Here is an 11,737-nt window from a genome sequence, read left to right on the forward strand (position 1 = left end):
CTATTATACACAACACGCATTATTATTGTAATATAATTTTAACTTAACAGTTATTAATGACAAAACTCCTAAGCAATGAACATTAAGTGCTGTAAAAAACTTCTGACAGCAGGGGGCAGTCAAACTCAAGACACTATGTGATTTACAAGATTTCTGTGATTTTATTTGATTTATAATGTTTTACGATGAAGTGTTAAGCAACACTTTCTCACAGATCCACGTGTTTTTATTAAAGCATATGGCGTCATTCCAGCCCTTCATATGCGTGCGCATGACAATCTCACCACAGTCTTCCTCACCTCGATTGTTTGGCTCCCCTTCAGCCCAGAACCTGAAATTCAAACTCTGAAGGTTCCTGACACACTTCAACCTAGTAAGAGTTGATGTAAAAGTTATCAGTGTGTCTTATTTTACACTGATTCTCTTACCCAGTGTTTGGAGGACTGGAGCCATCCACCCATTTCCAGATGCCCTCTGTATTCATATCAGTCAGACCGATCCAAGCACGAGTGTTGCTCACCATTTCAAACATAAATTCCTGTAAATGTAGTTCCTACATAAGAAAAGGCAGTAGAAGTATAACTGTTCTCCCTCACATGGACTCTCCCTCTCTCACCTGTTCCTCTCTGCTGTTTATTATCACCAGGTCTGCTCCTCTCTCTCTGCAGAACTGTCTGCTCTCACTCCAGGTCTTCTTCTCAGTAGAGATGTAATACATACTGCAGCCAAATATTTTCCATCCTATTTTAACATACATATCTCACACATTAAAAAAAATTAAAGCATATTGGGTAATGGCATGATATTTCAGACATTATGTTCTTACCCATATTACGACAATGTTTCTGTAAACAATCTCTCACAGTCTGTAATTGGTCCCTTTTACTGGTTAGATGTTTGATTGTGATCTGTAACTGGTCTCTCTCTTTAGTCAGATTGTAGTTACTGGTATGTAACTGGTTTTCTCTCTATTGTCACGTTATGGTAACTCGTCTGTAACTGGTCTTTCTCTGCAGTGAACGTGACCCACAGCACTATGATGACAGTCAGCAGGAGAACACACAGCAGCACCAGACACACTGCAGTCAGTCTGGAACATCTGCTCATTGTCGTGTTGGTTCCTGAAACTACAAGATGTCACATATTTAAGACTGTAATAATCTGCAAACGATCACTTACCCATTTCAGAAACCTTTTTTTGGAGTTCTTCTCTCTCTTTCTTTAGCTGGTCTCTCTCTGCAGTCAGGGTGTTGTAACTGTTCTGTAGCAGGTCTTTCCCTATTTTCAGGTTGTTGTATCTGGTCTGTAGCTGGTCTCTCTTTAATATCACACTATTGTAACTGCTCTGTAGCAGGTCTTTCTCTATTGTCAGGTTGTAGTATCTGGTCTGTAGCTGGTCTCTCTCTAATATCACACTATTGTAACTGCTCTGTAGCAGGTCTTTCTCTATTGTCAGGTTGTAGTATCTGGCCCATAGCTGGACTTTCTCAACTGTCAGGTTGTAGTTATTCGTCTGTAACTGGTCTCTCTCTATAGTCAGGTTTTTGTAACTGGTCTGTAACTGGTCTCTCCCTGCAGTGAACGTGACCCACATCACTATGATGACAGTCAGCAGGAGAACACACAGCAGCCCCAGACACACTGCAGTCAGTCTGGAACATCTGCTCCCTGTAGTGTCTCCTCCTGGTTGGTAATACACACAGAGAAACACATATGAGCTTCAGGTTCATATAGTCTATATATTCACAATAGGATATGTTTTTATACATGCCCAACCATGCACTTTGAGTTGCATTTAAGTATGAAATGTGCTATACAAATAAAGATTATTATTATTGTAATAATGTTACAAAAATATACATTATTTTTCAAATAAATGTGCACAAATGTGAGGTGTGTGTAGGTAATTACACTATTGTAGCTCACTACTGTTCTGCACTGACAGACGATGGTGCTAATATGTCAAAGTTTCTGTCACTTTGTGTTGTCAAATTTGTGCTGAATTTGATCTAATCAAATGTTAGTGAAATATCCTTTAAATTCTTTAATATATGTAGCCTAGTTTGCCTTTTTCAGAGAGGGACATGTTAGGAGCTAACCCTCCAGGGAGGACCCACCAACAAACCAGACTAAGACGTCCTCCCTGGGAGGACACAGGGAGACACACTCAGAAAAAAAGGCATGGTTAGAGGGAGGGACAAAGACACAAAAGACAACACAGAGACAGTAAAAGGAAGACAGGGACAGGCAAAAACACTTAGGGGATTCCCAGGCACCGTGCTGGAACACAGGCACCCATCAAAGGGTCCTGGTCCACAGAAGCAGATGCAGGCTCTCTGATTTCCCTGGTATCTCTGGTCTCCCTGGTTCCTCTGGTTCCCCGATGCAGCTGTGACAGTTTAGTATCGCTCAAATGCAACACCCTGGGAATTACACATGCAAGACTGTAGGGGTGAATGTGGATGATAGAGGTGGATGATATTAAAGGTACTCCAGCATTACTGTACTCTACATTCATTGTAATTTAAGCTACACATCACATTGAGGGTCGTTAAGCTTTCACCAGAGCTAGGGTGACCAGACATCCTCTTTTTCCCGGACATGTCCTACTTTTGAGACCTAAAAAAATGTCTGGGGTGAATTTCAAAATCGTCCGGGATTTTGTTTGACCGCCTCAATCATAATACATGTAGTGCATTGTGATTAGACTTGCCACTCCGTTCCATTCCGCTCTCTGTATTGCAAATCTACTTTACATTGTGTGTGTGTGTGTGTGTGTGTGTGTGTGTGTGTGTGTGTGTGTGTGTGAAGAATAAAGCGTGGGCCTGCCAGTCTACCCCCGAGTGTTTACAAGCGAAAGCACGTGTGTCCGCCGGTTCTACGGCAATGTCGAAACGAAAGTGTACGTTTACGCAGGAGTTAAAGAAAAAAATCACGTGCTTTCGCCAGGGTCTTGATCCGTATGAGGCAGAGTGCTTAACGGGTAAGGCAGACACAGTAATTTGTGTAATATCATACACCGATACAATGATTATCGGCAGGAGTCCCAGGACTCTTCATCCCACGACCTACAGCCACACTCACATCTCACTCCTGCTTATGACTACAAATGTCTCCGTTGATGAGACAGGAGACATGTGGGACAGATAACACTGACATATATACACACATGTGCACAAACAGACACACACGAGCGCAGACACAGACGAAAAAGAGGGAGGAGACGGGCAGAAATCATGACACAGAAACATTGAGACTGTAGCTCTAATGTACATTTGGACAGCAACATTGTATTCTCTGTCTCAGGCTGTTTATATACTGTAGTCAAAAACAACCCCTCTCTCCAAATATAGCACTGTATATAGCACTCTATTGTTGTTTATTCTAACTTCAATTTTCTTCAATTTCTAACTTGGTAACACCATTTTCGGGGACATTGACACGCAAAAACACAAAGTGGATTCCCAGGCAGCATGCTGGAACCACAGCACCCATCAGAGGGTCCTGGCCCACAGAAGCAGCCACAGGCTCCCTGGTTGTCCTGGTCTCTCTGGTCCCTCAGTTATTAAAATACTTACAACTACTTCCTAGTTCTGAATTACCAATGCAAACTTACTTGAGATGGAAAAAGAACCCATAGCACCATCAAGCCCTGTTGAAAATGTAAAATAAAGTTTATGCACCTGTATGTTGAGTTGATATATTCCTGTTTGTGAAGTCCTCCATCTCTGTTTTGGGGTCATGACCTCTAACAGCGTCTACACTCTCATAGATATCAACCACCATCTCCACCTGATCTCCTCTCTCCAACTCCAGAATACCATTAACGTCATGATACACACTCCAAGACATGTCTAATCTATTACAGACTCAATCAAACACTAAACTCTAGTGTCTCTGTGTGAGGACACTACAGTACAGCTGCTCCTCTTTACTCATGTGATGTTTCCTGACTGAGTTTAATTAATGTGCTGCTACCAGTTAAGGAAGTGACCAAGCAGCAGCGGTGTCTTCTATAAATAAGATTACTGTCGTCAAAGTGTGAAAACAACAGAGCTCTGATCCTCTTATGAACCATATACCATTATCACAAGTTTATCACCAAATGTTGTACAGATTCAACTATGGATGATCCATTATCCAAGCCCCAGTCTGTTTATGTGGTTTCATGCTCTTTCTGGCCATCCTGAAATAATTTTTCTCAGTCACAAAAATCCCTTCATGTATTGTCATCTGAATCTGCTCCAATGTCTGAAGTACTTTCTGAATTTTCATAAAAATCTTCCCTAATCTCCACTTTGCTATGATACTGTTAGTAATTTCAGGTTTGATTAAGATGTGAGCACACAACAAGCTTCCACTCAAAAAATAATTCTGTGGCTGTTTCAACTTTATGCCACTGAACAGTCGGAAGTCACAGTGGAACTTTTTCTGTGGTGTCTGTCACTTTAAAAACAACTGTTGCCCAAACTAACATAAAATGTTTAAATATAGTCTACTAAAACGTTTTTGCTATCACTGTTTTCTGTTATTGTGGAGTCACAGTGGGTGATGTGTTTCCATGGTAGATGTGACAGATGTACCTTGGCATGGGGTCACCAGTTCTTAATATGTGACCCCACTGAATTTCCACCTATAATCATTTTGAAAACAGCCATGTCTTTCCTGGTGACCTACCATCCCGTCACCTTATTAGACAGAAAAAAAAATTATGAATGGAATGGACAAGTGCACTTTGGAATAGGGGTCACCGATTCTGACGGCTGCTGTCTAAATATGTGACTGCTGTCCATCTCCATACAAACTAGTTAAAACCCAACCAAATGTTTTCAGGTGACTTACCATCCCTACACCTGTTAGCCAAAGAAAAACATTCATGAATGGAGTGGACAGACTGACCGTGGCATAGGGGTCACCCATTCTGACAGCTGCCAACTGGATCTGTGACTTTAATGTATCTTCAAAAAATATTAAAAGATCGTTTTAAAAACGTTTTAGTAGACTATATTTAAACATTTTATTCAGAAGTGTATAATTACCATTCGGAATGAGGTCCAAATGACAGCAGCTTACATAACTTATGAAAAGTTTGCTATTGTCAGGCGTATGTATTGGCTGACTTTACTCCTGTCGTCACGTGTAAAAATGTTGTAATGAAACATTCTTGTTAACAGACGACATAAAATGTAAATACACGCATCTCTCATATTTTGGCTCGTGGACAGCAGCAAAACGAGAAAAGAAAGCGCGTCGGCGCAGCTTACGCAGCATTCGTAAAGCGCTCGTGCCTGTGAACTGAAACTAACTGAAACTGCGAAATAGCGCCCTCTGCGGTCACAAAATTCGACGGTCGCAGAATTCGGTGTAACACCGGACCACGCTATCCAGCCGGCCGAGTGCTTCTCGGTATACCGCATGGACAGAACAATGGAGTCGGGAAAGACAATAGGAGGTGGTGTGTGCATGTTGGTAAACAGCAGCTGGTGTGATAATACCGGCATCGTTACTATTGCACGCTCCTGCACACCTAACTTGGAACTTCTGGCACTCAAGTTTCGTCCTTACTACCTTCCTCGGGAATTTACTTCGGTCATTGTCAGCACTGTCTACATTCTTCCACGGGCGAACACGGACACTGCACTGTGTGAACTTCATGACAAACTCACACAGTTTCAGACTCATCACCGGGACGCACTTATTGTGGTTGGTGATTTTAACAGCGCTAACCTCAAACGTGCAGTGCCGAACTTTTACCAGCACATAACCTGTCCCACCAGAGGGAAACGGACACTGGATCACTGCTACACTCCGTTCAAAGACAGTTACAAGGCACAATCTCATCCACCGTTTGGAAAATCCGACCACGCCGCCATCTTCCTCATGCCTAAATATAAACAAAGGCTAAAACGGGAGGCTCCGGTTCAGAGGGAGGTCACGCGCTGGACGGACCAATCGGTGGCTGCCTTACAGGACGCTCTGGATGACGCAGACTGGGATATGTTCCGAGAGAGCTCCGCTGATGACGTCAGCGTGTTTACGGAAGCTGTTGTGGGATTTGTTGGGAAACTGGTGGACGATACGGTGGAGAAAACCGTAGTGAAAACTTTTCCCAACCAGAAGCCGTGGGTGGATAAAACCGTCCGCAGCGCTCTGAACTCTCGCACCGCTGCCTACAATGCGGGACTCATCAGCGGTAACATGGAGGAATATAAAGCTGCGTCTTACGGAGTACGCCGAGCGGTGAAAGAGGCGAAGCAGCGCTACGGGGAGAAAATAGAGACACAGTTCCAGCAGAGTGACTCTAGAACCCTGTGGCAGGGACTACGGACTATAACAGACTACAGAAGCCCACCCTCCAGACTGGTGAGTGCAGATACGTCTCTGGCAACCGAGCTGAACACATTCTACGCTCGCTTCGAGGCTGCAGCAGGCAACGCTAACAGCGCTAACGATGCTATCAGTACTACCGACGTGACCAGCATGCAGACGGAGCTCGTCGGAATGCAGAGACCCCTCACCATCAGGGAGAGTGATGTATGGAGAGCCTTCAGGAGAGTGAACACCAGGAAAGCAACAGGACCAGATGAGATCTCTGGCCGAGTCATCAAAGCATGCGCGGACCAGCTAGCACCAGTGTTCACAGATATTTTCAACTTATCCCTGACCCAGGGTATCGTACCAGCGTGCTTCAAACAGTCCGTCATCGTTCCAGTCCAGAAGAAGAACCAGCCAACCTGCCTCAATGACTTTCGCCCAGTAGCCCTGACATCAGTGGTGATGAAGTGCTTCGAGAGGATCATCAGAGACTTCATCACTTCATCACTTCCGGATTCTATGGACCCTCTACAGTTTGCATATCGCCACAACCGTTCCACAGATGATGCCATTACCTACCTTCTTCACACCACATTATCACACCTGGACGCTGGGAGGGGTAATTATGTTAAAATGCTGTTTGTTGACTACAGCTCAGCATTTAACACAATTATCCCCTCCAAACTAACCGTCAAGTTGGAGAACCTGGGACTTCACCCATCCTTGTGTCACTGGATCTCTAACTTTTTGACAGACAGAACACAAGCTGTGCGGGTAGGAAAACACATCTCACCCACACTCACTCTTAGCACTGGTGCCCCCCAGGGCTGTGTCCTGAGTCCCCCAGGGCTGTGTCCTGAGTCCCCCAGGGCTGTGTCCTGAGTCCCCCAGGGCTGTGTCCTGAGTCCCCTGCTGTACTCACTGTACACATATGACTGTGTGGCCACTTCCAGATCTACCACCATTGTCAAGTTTGCTGATGATACTGTTGTGGTGGGTCTGATCTCTAACAATGATGAGAGGGCCTACCTGGAGGAGATTAAACACCTGGAGGACTGGTGCCAGGACAACAATCTCCTCCTTTGTAACTTCTACACCTGCACCATTGAATCGATCATAACGGGAAACATCACGACCTGGTTTGGAAACAGCACCAAGCAGGATAGGCAGGCTCTACAGCGGGTGGTGCGGTCAGATGAACGCATAATCCGGACTGAGCTTCCTGACCTGCAGTCCATATACAGGAAACAGTGCTGGAGAAGGGCCAGAAGGATAGTAAAGGACCCCGGTCATCCCAGTAATGGACTGTTTTCCTTGTTACCACCCGGGAAGCGTTTTCGTGCTCCAAAAGCCAGAACGGAGAGGATGAGAAGAAGCTTTTTCCCACAAGCTATTCGAGTCCTCAACGAAAACATTTAGGAATAGATATACAACGTCTAAATTATATGTACATGTATGTGGACACATGTGGACATATGTGTATTATTATCACATCTGCATAGAATATGTAGCATTATGCTGCACAGTCTCTGTATTGTCACTTTCACACACTTGGCCACTTTAATTCTGCAATGTTCACTTTACCTAAATTTCTCCCTTAATCATACTGTTAAATTGTTCTGTTAAATTTACCTTCTATCTTAAATACTTTTTATATTTTATGTATATATATATATATATATATATATATATATATATATATATATATATATATATATATATATATATTTTTTTTTTAGTATTATTACTGTGGCGGAGCAGTCACAAAAGCATTTCACTGCCAGTGGTACTGTGTATGACCATGTATGTGACAAATAAACCTTGATTTGATTTGACACCAGGAGACTGGCCAGTACACCAGGAGACATGGAGGAGGCTGGAGACTGTAGGAGGGAAACAACCCAGCAGCAGGATTACTAACTCCTCCTTTGTACAAGAAGGAACAGGAGGAGCAGTGCCAGATTTGCTATTGGCGCCCTGTACTCTTCACGGATGAGAGCAGGTGCACATTAAACACCTGACAGACGTGACAGTGTCTGGAGATGCCGTGGAGAACGTTCTGCTGTCTGCAACATCCTCCCGCATGACCGGTTTGGTTGTGGGTCAGTAATGGTGTGGGGAACAGAGTTGTATAGTAACGAAGTAGAACTACTTCACTACTGTACTTAAGTAATAAAATGCTGTATCTGTACTTTACTGGAGTATAATTTTTTAATCTCCTACTTCCACTTTTACTTCACTACATATTTTCCATCAGTTTAATACTTTTACTCCGATACATTTTTTACGTGCTGTATAGTTACTCGTTACATTTATAAACATGCTAGCTGGTGCTGTCACCGGGTCAAGGGATCAGGCTGTCTTATGAGAAAACTGTGCATGCTCCGGTCGCATCTCGTTTACTCTGCTGCTGCCTTCGCTGAACACTTGAGCTTCGTAATCTAGGTTCACTTGACACGTCGTGACTGCTGCAAGAGTCCGCGCGGAAAAATGATGCAATCTCGGTGGCTCCGCCCATGCGCGTTGGCCACGCGTGCGGTCGCGTTGCGAGGTCGTGCACCTCTCGATTTTTGTGCGTGCGAAATTACAAGGTGGAATTCATGCTCTTGTAAGGCACTTTGAAGGTCCATTTTCAGTATTTTCCAGCACCTTCAGCTTAATTTACATATTTATACAAATACACATATTACCGAGCCCGGGAGGGGACATGGGTAAAAAAAAAAATTAAACGAGGGAACGTTTTACCATTCGAGCGCACGTTTTCTGTAATTCGTGCTCACGATTTATTAATTTGTGTGCACGATTAACAATTCGTGCCCACGTTTTGTTTTAATCGTGCGCACGTTTTAATTAAACTCGTGGTCACGATTTAGTAATTCGTTCACACGATTAACAATTCGTGCACACGTTTTGTTTTAATCGTGCGCACGTTTTCATTCATTCATTTGCAAACCCTACTGGCCTAAGCGCATACATTGCAGATACACGAAGAGAGGCAGTAACAGTTCCCTGAAACTGTATATACTTTGATTGTTTAGATTTATGACACAATGAACAGAGATACGTTTATTAGGTCTTATTTGCTTATGCGTCATGAGATTGCGTCATGACATTGTAGCTTCCCTTACACAGCGGGGAATCACAATCAGTAAACGGCATCTGAAGCGAATTCTAAGCCTTTTAATGAACATTTATGACGAATTTTAAAGTTACTTTGTGTTTCAGGTTTGAAAAGTACTTTAAAATGCTTGAAATTGTAACTACTTCGTTTCACAACAAATATCTGTCTAACTGAACAGTTCTCTTGTATTACGTTAACAAATACGAGCCTCTTGTAATTCCAGGACGAAACATGAGAGAATGTGAAGACGTTCAGATTGGGTGTTTTGAAAATAAACAACCATTAAATAATGTGATTAAAAGCAAATTATTTCGAATCATTTCGAGTATATGTATAAATGTTTAACTTATTTAAGTTTACCGTGCCGGGAAATATTGAACTGGACCTTGAAAGTGACGTACAAGTGCTTTAATTCCACCTTATAAAAAGGTGGAGAAGAGCAGAAGAGCAGCATAAACGCTGCATAATAAGCTTGTTGGCGTTTTAATGTACATATATTGGCACCTTCCACACCTTCAACATGATCGTGTGATCGTGGCGATGAGGGTGAGGAAGGAGACCACCCCACATCAATGTAAGTTATAAATATATCGCACAGAAGACACAGTTAGGTTAGATATCTTAGCTAACTAACCTAATTATGTTCATGACGTGCTGCAATATTCACTTAACATTAGCTGGCAATCATAAAGGCGATGTCACGCTGAGTTGTGTTTTTAGCAACAGTAAGCAGTGTCTCTTCATGCTGACTAATTATGTACCCATTTGTATAGTGTAGTGTTTTTGTAGGGTAAGGGCATTTATTGAGGGTAAACGCAGGACAGTAGGCTCACCCTTAGAACCCGACGGATGGATTTCACGTCCAAAATACACCTAGTTTTCTCAGCTAAATTAAGGCGAACTTGTACTTCGGCATCAAATCTACGACATAGCGGGACATAGGTTATGTTTTTTGTGTACGAAGTGTTAAGCCCAGTTTTTTAAGTTGCTACTTGTTTATACATACAGACCACTTGTATTTGTCTTTGACATCTTTGATTTGTAAGTGATATATAAAAACAATTGATAAACTTTGACTGCTTTTTTTTAATTAATTCAAAACACAATACTTGTACTTTTTACTTTCAGTACTTGAGTAATATATTTTAGAATAAACTACTTGCAATTCTTAAGTACAAAAAATGCTGAATACTTCTGTACTTCTACTTAAGTTTTTAAAGAACACTTCAACTTCTACTCAAGTAAATTTTTTGAGAGTATTTGTACTTTTACTCAAGTATGGGTCTTGAATACATTATACAACACTGGTGGGGAAGCATTTCTTTGGAGGGCCACACAGACCTCCATGTGCTAGCCAGAGGTACCCTGACTGCCATTAGGTACTGGGATGAGATCCTCAGACCCAGTGTGATACTATATGCTGGTGCAGTGGGCCCTGGGTTCCTTCTGATGCAGGACAGTGCTAGGCCTCGTTTTGCTGAAGTGTGTCAGCAGTTCCTTCATGATGAAGGCATTGAGGTTATGGACTGGCCTGCTTGTTCCCCAGACCTGAATCCAATTGAGCACATCTGGGACACAAACGGCAAGTTGCACCACAGACTGTTTAGGAGTTGACTAACGTTTTAATCCAGGAACGGGAGGAGATTCAGGAGAACATGCAACACACACGCCTCCTTTTAACTTGTCTTGAGGAAATTCCACTGAAGTTGGATTAGCCTCTCATTTGATTTTGAGTAGGATTCCAAATCCAGACCATCGGCTGATGACTTCTCAACGTATGTCACTATGTAAAGATTTTTAACTCGAATATTTCATTGAGATCTGGGATCTTCTAGTGTTCCCTTTATTTTTTGGCAGTATATTAATATAATGTATGAAGTACATAAAAGTAAAAATGTCAGTCACGTGCCTTAGAACAATGTCCAGGGGAAGCAAGAATCTGCATGGCAACAGCAATAAAATATGAACACTGTAGGAAAGTAGGCCAACACCCCAGAACAAGAGTTGACCTGAATACCAGCTGTAGTGCAACTTGAGAATAAACTACAAATATAATATTCCCATAAGGTTGTCTAATGCCAGATACTTGCTGTGCATACGAGTACATCAACCCATGGTCAGTTTCTGGACATAAAAGTCTGCACATCAAGTATAATCTACATCTACTCACTCATCTCCATTCTCTTCTGATCCAGTGAATTTGAGTAACTTCAGATTAAGCAGTTTAGTCAAACTTCCAATGGATGAGATGCCATCTCCAGTATCCAAAAGTAGAATAGACAGCAATAACCACCCCAAATC

The 11,737-nt window shown here is 42.6% G+C and overlaps 1 protein-coding gene across 1 annotated transcript; it reads right to left on the bottom strand.

Annotated features, from left to right (window-relative positions):
* On the bottom strand, positions 1-3,920 carry LOC143523915 (uncharacterized). Its single transcript, XM_077018244.1, has 5 exons — positions 3,684-3,920; positions 1,180-1,683; positions 617-741; positions 429-538; positions 1-331 (listed from the first exon to the last, which is right to left on the bottom strand). The coding sequence occupies exons 1-5, from the start codon at positions 3,850-3,852 to the stop codon at positions 181-183; spliced, it is 1,059 nt and encodes a 352-aa protein (XP_076874359.1). The 5' UTR covers positions 3,853-3,920; the 3' UTR covers positions 1-180.
* Between the last annotated feature and the right edge of the window lie 7,817 nt (positions 3,921-11,737).

The sequence above is a fragment of the Brachyhypopomus gauderio genome, chromosome 1 (genome assembly GCF_052324685.1).
Source record: "Brachyhypopomus gauderio isolate BG-103 chromosome 1, BGAUD_0.2, whole genome shotgun sequence".
NCBI classification, from domain to species: Eukaryota; Metazoa; Chordata; class Actinopteri; order Gymnotiformes; family Hypopomidae; genus Brachyhypopomus; species Brachyhypopomus gauderio.